This window comes from Anas platyrhynchos, chromosome 23 (genome assembly GCF_047663525.1).
Source record: "Anas platyrhynchos isolate ZD024472 breed Pekin duck chromosome 23, IASCAAS_PekinDuck_T2T, whole genome shotgun sequence".
Taxonomy (NCBI): domain Eukaryota; kingdom Metazoa; phylum Chordata; class Aves; order Anseriformes; family Anatidae; genus Anas; species Anas platyrhynchos.
Genome location: NC_092609.1, coordinates 2,206,662 through 2,218,943, shown reverse-complemented (window position 1 = coordinate 2,218,943; position 12,282 = coordinate 2,206,662). Strand labels below are relative to the sequence as shown.

Genomic DNA, 12,282 nt, shown 5'->3' with positions numbered 1-12,282 from the left:
TCCTCAGCTTAACCCTGTAGCCCCTGGGCTGCAGGAGCCACCCCGTGCCCCCAGGGATTATCCAGAAATCAGAGAGAAGTCAGTGCAGGGCTTTGCTCTGCCCTCGGAGATGCAGGATATGACTCTTGCTTTTCCTCATGTCACTGTTGGGAGGCCTCTGGAGCTGGGCAAAAGTCGTCCAGGCTCACAACCTCTCCTGGTTTCGTTTTTGCTGAGGTTGTTCCAAATTCATTAATGCAGCTCTCATTAACGCTGCGGTGAGCAAAGGGCACTGACATCGGTAAATAAAAGCCAGCGACGGCCTTTTTGGAGGGTTCACTTTGCTTTCTCCCCGTGGCCAGACCTAGATGCTGCAGGGGCAGCAGCAGGTCCCAGAGCAGCCTTTAAACAAAGCCCGATCCATGTTTTAAACCAGGAGATGACTCAGCAGAGGCAAGAGCCTATTTTTATCTTCTTTCAAGCTTTCTGTGTCAAGCTGAAATTCCACATTAATCCTTTCAGTGCTGGCCACAAAATAGCGTTGCCTTGTAAGCGCGAAGCCATTCATACCCAAGAACCCACAATCGCTGCAAACCTTTCTGCCAAAACCCAGCCTGGCTGTTCCCTGCAAAGGCCAATTTGGCTCATTTTGGCCACCAGCCACGTCCAGGAAGCTATACCACGGGATGTGAGCACGAGTCCTCTTCACAGGAACCGCACGGGGCTGTGCTTAAACACCTGGGAAAATCGGCCTTGAGTGGTGCCAGCGACTGTTAGACTGGGGCATCATCACGTGTTTGGCTGTAAAAAGAGCCAAGTGATGGTCCTAATCCTGCAGGATCCTGCCAGAAAATCCCTCCTGACCTGCAAATTCAGCTGTGAAAAAAAAAAAAAAATGAACTAGAAATTATATATATAATATATGTATTTACTGGAGAATATTTTTATGTTTACTGGAGAATGTGTCTGGGTACTGTGAGATATTTGGGAAAGAGATTCAAGGCGTCATCAGTTAAAAATTTGCTTTTTAATGGTGCAAAGAGATGTAACCACTGCTGCTTGGTCCCTTCGTGGGGTCTCGGGCTTATGGGGTGACCCTGAGGGCTGAGCCTGGCCCCCTGAAGCGGGTGGCCACAGGTTTCTGTGGGGCACAGGCACGGTCTGGGGTTTGTGCCACCCTGCCTCCTCCCCATGGAGGTTTACCCTGGGATGGGACTCACTGGGGCTGAGCTGAAAGCTGGATTTTTTGCAGGATGGATCACTTCAAACCCCAAACTACCGAGCTCTGTGACATTTTTGAAGCAGGCAGATGCCTCAGTTGGGATGAGGAGCCTGAGCTGTTGCTCCTCGGGCTTTGAGCCCACAGCACTGCAACCACTCTGTCCCTGGCCCCCACCCCGCTGGGGCTTTCCCTCATCCCAAAGCTCCTTTTAAGTCCCGTTCTGAGAAAAGGAAAGGGAGGAGAGATGGGGAGGGCAGGGAAGGGGTAGATCTGAGTTCAGACCACAACTGCTGCATAAAATCTCCCTTTGGTTTCAGCCAAAGCTTGGCCGGGAAGGCAAAGTGTTTAACTCTTTCCCCTGCCCCACAGCTGCGTGCTCAAAGGCTGGGAAAGATGAGAGGAGAGAGGATGATGAAATCGCCCTGCTCATGGAGCATCTCCAAAACCCAAAAGATAAAGCAGGCAAAGGGAGTGGAAGCTGCTGCCACAGAGGGGATATGAGGCACTGGGGGTCTCGGTGGTTTGTCCGGGGTTTGAAATGTAAAACTTAATGCTGATGAATATATAAAATATATATATAATAAAAGAAAGTGAGGTTAACCACTAACCGTGGCCGATAAGACCAGGCTTCCCCAGAGGGCTGTTTATTACACGGCATCCTCTGCGGGCAATGAATTCCTGCTTCGGCCTCGCGCCTTCCCGCTCCCTGGCGGTGAGCCGAGATCCCTCCCCAAATTCTTGCACTCGTTATGTTTTCCCCTTGCAACAGAGCGGAGGAAGTGTATGTGTGTGTGTGGGGGGGAAATTTGGTAACCCAAAACCCTGCGGGGTGCCCCCACCTCGATGCATTTAACGTTCACCAGTTGCGGTGTGGCCTCCCCAGTTTTTGGGGGGGTTCGGAGGGAGCTGGTCAGGCTGGCGGCGATAAGGAGCGGGTGCACACCAGGAGGCCTGGTCCTGGGTGATAAATGCACACCCCTTTTGGCCCCTGCTCTGCAAATCGGCCTTAAATAGAAAAAGTCCGTGTGCCCGCTCTGTGCACTGCAGTGGAAATTCTTGCTGGGCGGGCGGGTGACGTGTGTGCCGCGGCATCCTGCCTCCAGGAACATACAAATCCACACGCCAAGCATAAAGCCGCCTTTGTTCAGAGCTGTGCAAACTTTATTTTATAGAGAGGGAGGCTGAGACGGACGGACGAGAGCCGTGGCTGCCTGACAAGTGGTGGAGAGGGAGGTGTCGGGGTCTCGGTGCTGGGGGCTGCCCCCGCTGCAGGACGGGTCTGGGAGCAAGGGGAAAGGGATGGAGCAAGAGGGGAAGCGGCAGCAGCACCTGATTGTGCTCTGAGCCTCCACGAGGCAGACCCATAAACATCATCAGGATGGATTTTTGGTCCTTTCCCATCCCTCTGAACATGCAAAATATTGCAAGATTGTGAACCCGCATTTATTCCGACCTAACAGAAAAAAATCATCTGTCTGCTAAGGCGACTTGAGCTGATGTCAGTGGTATCCAGGGCAAAGAACACATGGATTTGGTTAAACAAAAGGCCCTGCATACTTTTGGGGCTTGTAATACAAGTACCCACCCAGGAAACAACCAGGAATTCATCTCCTTTAAATGACACTTCAGCTTAATTACTTTCGGCACGGACAGGTCCCGACTTCTGCTGGAGCAAAGCAGATTTCCATTGCGTAGCGCAGCTGCTTGCTGTGCCGTGAGGGTGACTGCCAAAGGGGGATGCTTCCCAAATACCCACAACCTGAGCGGGTCACCTCCAGCCCCACTGATCCATCGGGACCTGCTGAGCATCGCTGCCTTCCTCCAGGTCCCATCTGATGCCCCGCTCTCACCCAGTTTTCCCAATTCCCAGAGCTGCTTCCCCACCGAGCAGCCTTATTCACACCCTGCCGTCTTCTTCCAAGCTCTCACCTGCACTTGTTGTGCCTTGGGCAATGCTTAAAAAAAGGATCAGCCACTCAAGAGTTACTCATCCACAGCCTGGGTGAGTCAATTCCTAAGGAGAGAGCCTGCCCCGAGCCCTGAGCCCTCAATGCACGCTCACGGTATGGGTTAGCCCGGAGTTCAAGGCTGGCAAAAAATTAACAAGTCACGATGTTGCCATCTCAACCTGGTTTTGTTGGGGCAATTTTTCTCTCGCCCCATCCACACAGCTGCAGAAGAACCAATTGTGTAAAGGCAGAAAGTCCAAAGGTTTTCCCTATATTTGTTTGTTCCCTCCCCGCGGTGACGAGCTGGGATTTCCACGCTTAAATGGAGGGGGCCGCAGGATGGGAGCAGGCGCACTGAAAGTTCATGCAGACTTTTTTTTTTTCCCCCTGGGAGATAAAACCTGTGCCTTTGCTCACTTGAGGCTGGCACTGTGTGACGGGGGAAATGCAAACCGAAGGAGCACCACTCATCCCATCACCTCCATGCCATGCCCAGGGCCAAATCCTGCCTTGCCTGGGGCCAAACAGTGCCGTGCCCGGGGTCTGAGCCCAGCCCAGCCCAGTTAACAGGAAAAGGAGGACCAGAGCAAATATCAGTCCAATATTTGATGAGGATGTTCATCTAACAAATATAGACAAAGCGGAGACATTTAATGTGTTTTTTCCCTTTGTCTTCAACACCAGAGATGGGCTCTGGGACCCCAAATGCCCTAAATTGGAGGACCATGACTTCAGGAACGATAAACTCACAGTTAATCCCAAACTTGTGCACATCTGCTACTCCACCTAGATCCATACAAGTCCATGGGGCCTGATGGGATTCATCCCAGGGTACTCAGAGGGATGTCTAATGTCATTGTGGGACCTCTCTCCATTATTTTTCAATGATCCTGGGAATCCAGAGAGGTCCCAGCTGACTGGAAGCTGGCAAAAGTGCTCCCAGTTTGCAAGAAGGGCAGGAAGGAAGATCCTGGCAAGTCCAGGCCGGTCAGTCTCACTTTGGTAAAATTAAAGAGAAAATTTAAAAATTTAAAAAGTTTGACACCTCGCCAGCCGGGGTGTCCCCAAAGTGGCACCGAGTGGGGCTGCAGGAGCTGCTACCCCACGCTGGGAGCTCTCTGTGCTGCTGCTTTCACTTCTCACCCAGAGCTCACGCAGGCGCAGTTTTTTTTCCGTGCTCTGATCCTCTCCATGCTTCTTTCATCTCCGTGCCAAAGCAGGGGGCTCAAACGCACCCCAAGCCCACCAAACACCTCGGTTATCTACACACAGATGTGCTGCTTGTCGAGCAGGCAGCACAAGCAGCAGCAGGCGTGCTTTATATCTCTTTTTACATTTTATTTTTCTCTCTCTTTTTTTTTTTTTTTACAACTCCCCTGGCTCGATGCAGTCCCAGCTGCAAGGTCACTTGAGCGTGTTCGCGGTGCTCCTCGCCAGCTTCCCATCCCCACCCCATCCTCCTCCTCGCCAATATTCTGCTTTTACCATTCCTCCCAGCTGGGCACTGTGATATAACAGATATAAAACCCTCCCAGCTGGGCGCAGTGGTATAACAGAGATATAAAACTACCGGTGCCCAAAGGATGGAGAAGGGGCTGGAGGAGGGGGACACGAGTGGGGGGCGCCTGGGGTCCCTGCCTTTCTTCATCCCGGAGAGGAGGAGGAGGAGGCTGAGGGGAGACCTCTACACCTTCCTCCCGAGGGCAGAGGTGCTGAGCTCCCCGGTGAGCAAGCGATAGGAGCCGAGGGAAGGGGGTGGATAGCAAAAAAAAAAAAAAGGGGCCGGCCCCGAGGGCGGGGGCAGCAAAGCAGCCGCGCCGAGCCGCGGCGCGCCAGAAGCGCTCGGGTCCCTCTGCGGGACACATGCTCTGATTTCATTATTTTATTATTATTTTTTCTTTTTTTAGGGTGGTCCTTTTGGGGCCCCGGGAGTCGTCTTCGAGGATTTTTTTTTTATATATGTGGTTTGGTTTTTTTTTGGAGGGATGGTTGGCGAAGCCGCCCGCCGATCGTTCCCAAACCGCTCCGCTCCGCGCAGGATGCGCCCGGCGCTGCGCCCCCCGTGCCACCGGGGCTGCCTCCCCCTGCTGCTGGCGGTGTGTGGGGTCTCGGGGGGGGATCGAGGGGATTTAAGGGGATTTTTGGGGTGGTCCTGAGACCCTCGGATCTGTCTCCGTGGCATGCCCGGGCTTGCCGTGCCGTCGAGGGGCACGATCCTATAGCGCTTGGGTATAGGGGAAAATAGGGGGAGGGGGGAGATGGGAGGCGATTGGGGTGGTTTTGGGGGCTGCTGGGGGCTGGTTTGTATGGGGGGGGGGTTGTGTGAATGGGGGGTGTCGGGTGGAGGGGCTGGGGGCTCACCTGGGGGTGGGGGTGATGGGGAAAGAGTTCCTTTAGGATCGGGGGTTCCCGGGGGTGTCGGGGGGTTAGGGGTAGGGGTTCAGCTGGGGCAGAGGCTATGGGGGGAGATGGGTTTAGGGGGGGTTACCCGGTCTGGGGGCTATGGGGGGAGATGGAGTTACAGGGGGGTTACCCGACCACTGCTGCTTTTGGGGTTTGCGGGGAACGGGGGCGCGTGGGGCTGAGGTTACGGGGCACGGAGCTGGGATGGGACGTGCCTGGGCTGGGGGGCTGCGGGCTGGGGGGCGACTTGGGGCTGGAGGCTCATCCTATGGGGGCAGGGATCCCTATGGCGAGCGCTGCCGGCGCTGGAGGGGATTTCCACGAGCGTCACTCCCAAGCCCTGTGTGCCATCGGCCTCGGGATCTGGCGATCACCGGGGACGTTTGGGTAGCATCGGGGTCCCGGGGACGCTTGGGGCCAACACAAAGCGGGTCTGAGCCCTCCTTTAGGGCAGAAAGGCCCAGTCATATTTCTGGGTGAACCAGGGTGTTGCTTCGAGCTCTGAAATTCCTAAGGGCTTGCCTCACGTGGTGGCTGTTGGCGTGCCGTCGGTGCAGCCGTGACGGCATCCAGGAGCTCCGATCCCTTTTGTAAATCATTTATGGGAACGAGGTGGGGCAGGTGAACTTCCTCTGCGTCTCCCAGCGCTCACACTTGCCTGGGAAAGTCGAGCCTTACCGAACCCGGCACCTCAGGGCCAGGTTTTAACAGCGTTTTTTTATTCTTTTACCTAAAACTAAGTTAAAAAAAAACAAAAAGAGGAGGGGGGACCGATGGGGATGGGAGCCTCACGTGATAATCACCCGATCCGGTGGCTGTGGTTCCTTCCTCTGTTCACCAATGCCTCTTGCATCATGCCTGGACCTGGGCCACGCTGCACGAGGAGGAGCGCTCAGGATTTCCAGGAGCTCAAACTCCTCTTGCGTAAAGCCCGGAGGGAAAAACCCCCGACCACGGGGTCTTTAGGGCCTCCCTTTCCCTTCCTGAGGGCTGGCACAGCTGTAATGCTCTTTGGAGGTCTGCTGAGGGTCGGGAGTTCATCTTGGGGTCTGTTTTGTGCCGTGATGGTTCGTTTTCCTTCCTTGGGATCACTTTTGGGGGAAAAACAGAACCCAAGGAAGGGTCAAGGACCTGGGGCTTCCCAGCGCTTTGCTCCCGACCTCCCCTTTTAGTGGGTATTAGGATTCCTGCCTGGCAATTCCTCTTCCCTGGGGCAACTTTGCTTTCCTTGGATGTTTACTGGGGGTGAGAACAACCCCTGAACACCGTTACCTCTGGCCCCAGGGGCTTTGTGGGGCTGATAGTTTAGAGACCTACCCAGGGCCCTGCAGCAGGGCAGCGCTAGGGGAAGGTGCTGGGGGCTGATAGCCTTATCGTGCCTGCGGGCAAGCTCTGGTTCATGAAAAGTGATGAAATCCTGCAGCTAAGGGGCCTTTCCCAACGGCAGACGGCGTTACGGTGCAGCCTGGCAGAGTTTGAGTGGGGAAAGAAGGTTTTTTTTCCCCCACGAGGACAGGCAGCGGGCCGGGCTGTGCAGTCCCCGTCCCTAAAACCTTCCAAGGCTGGGCTGGGTGAAGCCCTGCGGATTGCAGAGGGTGACTCGCTCGTGGCTGGAAGGTAGAAGCCAACTTTTTCGGGATAGAAAAATACTTTATAAACTTCCAAACCTTCCCAGCTCGAGCAGGCAGCAGCGGGAGATGGGGACCTGCACACGAAGCGTGCTGGAGCCTGTGCTCCTGCTCCCCATAGGGACATTTCATTTATCCCTGAGTGCATTTTGCGTTTATCCAATTTCCCATTTTACCAGTGGGATCACGGCGTGCCCGCTGTGGGATCCCAGCCCTTTTTCTTTTATCCCCTCTGATATTTTTTTTTTAAACCCTCCTCGAGCAGCCCGGTGAGGCGGCAAGCTGGAAAGCTCAAGGGCCGGTTCCCCGAAAGCGGGCGGCGCTCAGCCTTCGGAGCAGCACCTTTTGGGGCACCAGGGCTTGGTTCCTGTGGGGCCAGGCGTGGAGGTGACGTGGGGACCTGTCCTCTCAGCCTAGCTGAGCTGTGTCACCCCACGCCGAGCGCAGCCAGGCTCTGGGTCCTCACACAATGCTCACGCCCTTCCTTGCGCCCGAGCGAGGAATGCGAGGAGGAAGAGGAGGGGAGAAAGGGGGGGGGGGACCGGCTCTTTCGGCGGCAGCAGTGACTCATCGCCGTATTGTTTTAGCCTTTCAAGGCTGCTTCTGGCTCCTGGAAGAAATATGTGCTTAACAGGCAGGTTTCCAGCTCTGAGGATAGCAGGGGAAGGGCAAGGGGCCTCTGGGGCCACCGTGCGCGCCCCTGTGCCACCAGGGTGCATGGTGCCGAGGGGCACCGACCCCTCTGGGGACCTCAAAGCCCTGCTGGGGTGGGCGCTGCCCCCCTGAGCATCATCCCACGGGGCTCTGCAGGCACAGAAGGAGCTGAGCCAGTGGAAAAGTGGTGGTGAGCAGGCAGTGATAGGGCTGCCAGCTTCCCAACCCACCCCATGGTGCGGTAACGGTGGAACCGAGCAACCCGGGCGCACGGGTGCCTTCCTCCCCGCCTCTGCTCTCCCTCTTCTTCTTCTTCCTCCCCCCCGTGTGGCACCCTGCTGTTTTCTCTCGTCCCGTTGGCTCACGTGCTGAGAAATTGGGGAAGGAAAGGAGGCGTGATGTGATCCTAAGCAAATACCCACTCGAAGTACCTGCACCAAGGGGCTCAGCCGCCGGGTCCAGCAGCTCCGGGCCGTCCCAGCGCCCTGCTCCTGCTTTGCACCATGGCCTTGGGGTGGGTTTTAACCTTTTTTTATTATTTTTTTTCCTTTAACAGGAGGCTGTTTTGTCAGTGGCTGCCTCAGTGGAGGTTAGGTGGGACAGGGACCTAACCAGGAAAGGGGAAGACTTCTACCAGGTCCAGGACAGCGATTTGTATTGCAGGATGTGCCCCGCAGGTGAGACAGCCTCAAACATCCCAAAACAACATCCCAGCACACGACTCTGGCAGCAGAACCAGCTCTTGCTGCAAGGACATCCCCTCCCCGTGCTGTACAACCACTGATAAACCCTTTCTTCCTCCTCCTCTCCCCCCATCCACCCCTTTTTTGCAGGCACCTACGTGGCGGAGCACTGTAAGGAGCAAAACGGCTCCAGCACGTGCTTGCCGTGTGATGAAGACGGGTACATCGAATACCCCAATCGCTTCGACAAGTGCCTGCGCTGCTGGACGTGCAGGGAAGGTAGGAGCTGGTGTGCAGGAGGGCGATGCAGGTCCAGAGCGTGGCTTTGGCAGAGCACCGAGCTCTCCGCGTGTAGAGCGCAGCCGCGGCATCGCGCTGCGGGTGCTGCAGGAGCAGGCTGCATCCCGAGCTGGTGTGGAGGCTCGTGCCAGCCCTGTGGCTCCGTTTGGGGCAGCATCCCCTCGGTGCAAGGCTGGGATGCGAGGACCATGAGGATCTGGGCTCGTGGCAGCACCCGTAGGCTGCTGGCGGGGCTTTTAAAGCGCTGCTTTTGGGCACGGCGCGGTGTGGGGTGGGGATGGGTAAAGCAGTGTCTGGTCTTCCACCCTGGTCTTCCCCGGGTCTGTGCGTGCTTTGCTGGGTTAGGGAACGGGGCAGAGAGCCCCAGCAGCAGGGTAGAGCCCGTTGGATTCTCACCCACAGACCAGGTGGAGCTGAGTCCCTGCAGTGCCACCAGGAACACGCAGTGCGCCTGCAGGAACGGCACCTTCTGCTCCCCGGACCACCCCTGCGAGATGTGCCAGAAGTGCCGCACCCGGTGAGCTGGGGGGCCTTGGGGAGGGGGTCTCGGGGTGCTGCGGGGAGCCCCAGCCCCTGAGCCTGCTCCCTCTCCCCTTTTCCAGGTGCCCCAGTGGGCAAGTGAAGATAGCTCCGTGCACACCACACAGCGACCTCCAGTGCGGCCCCCCCACGGGCTCCATCTCCGGCTCCTCCAGTAAGTTTGGGGTGGCTGGAGGGATGGGGGGGGGAGGGCTGGAGATGTGGGAGCTGCTGCCACAACGTGCCCTGTGTCCCCAGCGATCACCATCATCATCATCCTCGTCATCGTGGCACTGGTTGTGGGTCTGCTGCTGGTCTTGCTGTGGAAGCGCTGCTGCAGGCACCCCGCTGCAGGTGAGGGGGGGGACACCCGGGGTGCTGCCCCCAAATGGGGGCTCTGGGTGGGAAGGGGGACGTGCTTTGGGGCTGACGGCTCTGTTTTTCCTTCCAGGGGACAGCAGAGACCTGGGCAGAAAGTCAGGCCAAGTGGTGGTGAGTCGTGCTGGGGGCTCTGCTCGGTCCCTGCTTCGCTTGCAGCCCCCCCGCGAAGGCTGGGGGAGCGTGCAGGGGGCTGTGGCCGAGCAAAGCGGGGGTCTCCCGCGGCTCCCCCCCCCCCCGGGGGCTGGTATCACCACCCCGGCTGGGAGTCTCCAGCTTGGCAGCTTTGTGTTTCTCTCCCCCCCAGCACTACCTGGTGCTGCAGCTGACCCGGATGCTTGCGGGGAGGGCTGGGGACGCGGACAACATCCGCAACGAGCACCTCTCCCAGGACCAGGAGCGGGGGCTGCTCCCTGCCGTGGGGGCTCCCGACGCCCCAGGGCTGGAGGTAGGGCACCGTGCCCCCCTGCTTGGCCGAGCTCTGAGCCTTTCCTTTACCTCCACCACGCTCATCAGCTCCAAGGCTTCCAGGGCAGGAAGGTTTCCATCCGAGGTGTCCGTCTTATCCTCATTCCGGGCCCCCAAAATCTCCTGTTTTAACACCCAACTCTGAGCAAACTTTTTCTTTTCCTGCCCTGGACCCGTGAGCTTGCTCTCCCCTGCTTTGGGCAATGCTGTGAAGTGATGGGTGTCCTGAGGGTGGGTGGCCATCTCCTGCCCCAAACCCCCCCAAAAAAGGGAGAGGGTCCCCAAACCCCCTGTTAACAGGACCTGGGGACGCTTGCTGGGTGCTGTAGGATTTCTCTTTTCAGGAGGTGGCAGCAAGGACCTCGGATCCCGCTGTGAAACCCCAAAAGATTCTGGTTCCAGTGCCAGGAGAAGACCCCGTTATCCGTAAGTGCTGGGGCCCAGGGGTGTGCTGAGCCTGTGGGCTCTGTGGGATGATCCCTGCCGCCCCCATATCCGTGCCCTTCCACGTCCCCTGAGCTTTTTCCCTGTCTGGTTCCAGTTCTGCGCCGCTCTTTCCACGTCTTCGCCCGCGACGTGCCCTTCAAGGACTGGAAGAGGTACGGCCGAGCCCTCGACCTGCTGGAAAACGACCTGGCTTTGGCGGAGATGAACGACAAATACTCGCAGGAGCCCTTCTTCCAGATGCTCAACACCTGGCAGAACAGGCAGGGGATGAGCGCCTCCGTCAACACGCTGCTGGAGGCCCTGCACCGCATCGACCTGGGGGGCATAGCAGAGGACATCTCCTGCAAGCTGGTGCAGCAGGGCTCCTTCCAGTACCAAGTGAGCTGAGCAGCACTTTGGGACACGAATGCCTCGAAGAACAGTTCCTTTTTTTTATTATTATTACTTTTTTATCGGGGCTCACAGCTCCTGAAGCCCCCTTGTACAGCTGAGCCTGCAGGAGCCGATCCTCTTGGGAATCCTCTCGGGATCCTCTTCGTGGCCTCCTCTGTCAGACCTTGGTGCCTTCCTCATGAAACCCAAGCTGGTGCCTTCGTTTCACACTCACTCAACACAAATGAGCCAAAAACTACTGCCAGCTGCCTTCAGGATTGTCTCACGGGGAAGCACTGCTTTTCTCTGGACCTCACGAGGCTCGGTGCCAAGCAGCATCTTTGCACAGTGCAGGCATCCCCTGGATTTTAACTGGATTGTCCTTTCCTGGGCTTTTTTTTCCTCATTTTGGTGGGATTCCTGGCATCTGTAATGACTTCTGCTGGCAGAACATCTCAGAGGTGGCCAGCCTGCCTAACACTGCTCGGTGGGCTGGCAGCAGTTGGGTTCTTGGGTTATTTCTTAAAAGCTTTTTTTTTTTTTTTTTTTTACATTTTTTAGGCTGTAGCAGTTCTGCTTGTTGTTAGTAAACCCCAGACTGGACTCGAGGGGAGGGCTGGCTCTGTGGTCACCAATATAAAAAAAAAAAAAAGGTTGATGGAAGGAGCAGGAGGGAAAACAGCAAATTATCATCCTGAGAAACCCTCCTCTGTGCTCCGTGACCGTGGTTGGGGGGCTTGGATCCCCTTCCCCTGGCTCTGGGCGCTTGCTGGCCCCATCCACCTCGAGAGGTGACCACACCGAGCATCCTCCACCCCTCCTCCAGCTGGCTGGATCCCTCCCCAGGGACAAACACAGCTCAGGGACAACGTGGCTGGAAACCTGCAGGGTTTGAGCTGGCTTAAACGTGCAGCAGCCCAGCCCCTGGGGATCTGCCCGGGCGCAGGGGCAGCTCCAGCTCCTCTGCACCCCCCTTATTCCATCCTCCCCCCTCCCCAAAATTTGACAACTTTTTGAAAAACAAAAGAAATCTCCCCTCAAAAACACAAGCAGAACAGTTGTATTTATGTATTTATTACAATTATTAGTAATTGTAAACGTGTTCATATATTAACTTAAAAGCTAATATAAAAATAGTATTGATTTTTTTTTTTTTAACTATGCATGATTGGGTGTTTTTGTACAGAGCTCTGGCCCAGCCAGCTCATCGCATCCAGATTTGTACAGGTTTATTTTATGAAGTAGGAATAAAATGTTTTTTTTAAAAAAATCCTCCTGTT

At 56.4% G+C, this 12,282-nt stretch overlaps 1 protein-coding gene across 3 annotated transcripts; it reads left to right on the top strand.

The window, feature by feature from the left end:
- Window positions 1-4,952: 4,952 nt before the first annotated feature.
- LOC119713491 (tumor necrosis factor receptor superfamily member 10B) lies at window positions 4,953-11,689 on the top strand. 3 transcript variants are annotated; one of them, XM_072027114.1, is made up of 10 exons: window positions 4,953-5,246; window positions 8,392-8,512; window positions 8,669-8,797; window positions 9,221-9,335; window positions 9,421-9,512; window positions 9,596-9,691; window positions 9,789-9,829; window positions 10,023-10,163; window positions 10,531-10,609; window positions 10,725-11,689. In XM_072027114.1, exons 1-10 carry the CDS (start codon window positions 5,136-5,138, stop codon window positions 11,015-11,017), a joined length of 1,218 nt encoding a protein of 405 aa, XP_071883215.1. In that variant the 5' UTR covers window positions 4,953-5,135; the 3' UTR covers window positions 11,018-11,689. The 3 variants fall into 3 exon arrangements, with proteins under 3 accessions (XP_071883215.1, XP_038022872.2, XP_038022871.2); XM_038166944.2 differs by having other exon boundaries at window positions 4,954-5,246; window positions 9,789-9,826; window positions 10,528-10,609; XM_038166943.2 differs by having other exon boundaries at window positions 4,955-5,246; window positions 10,528-10,609.
- Window positions 11,690-12,282: the final 593 nt, after the last annotated feature.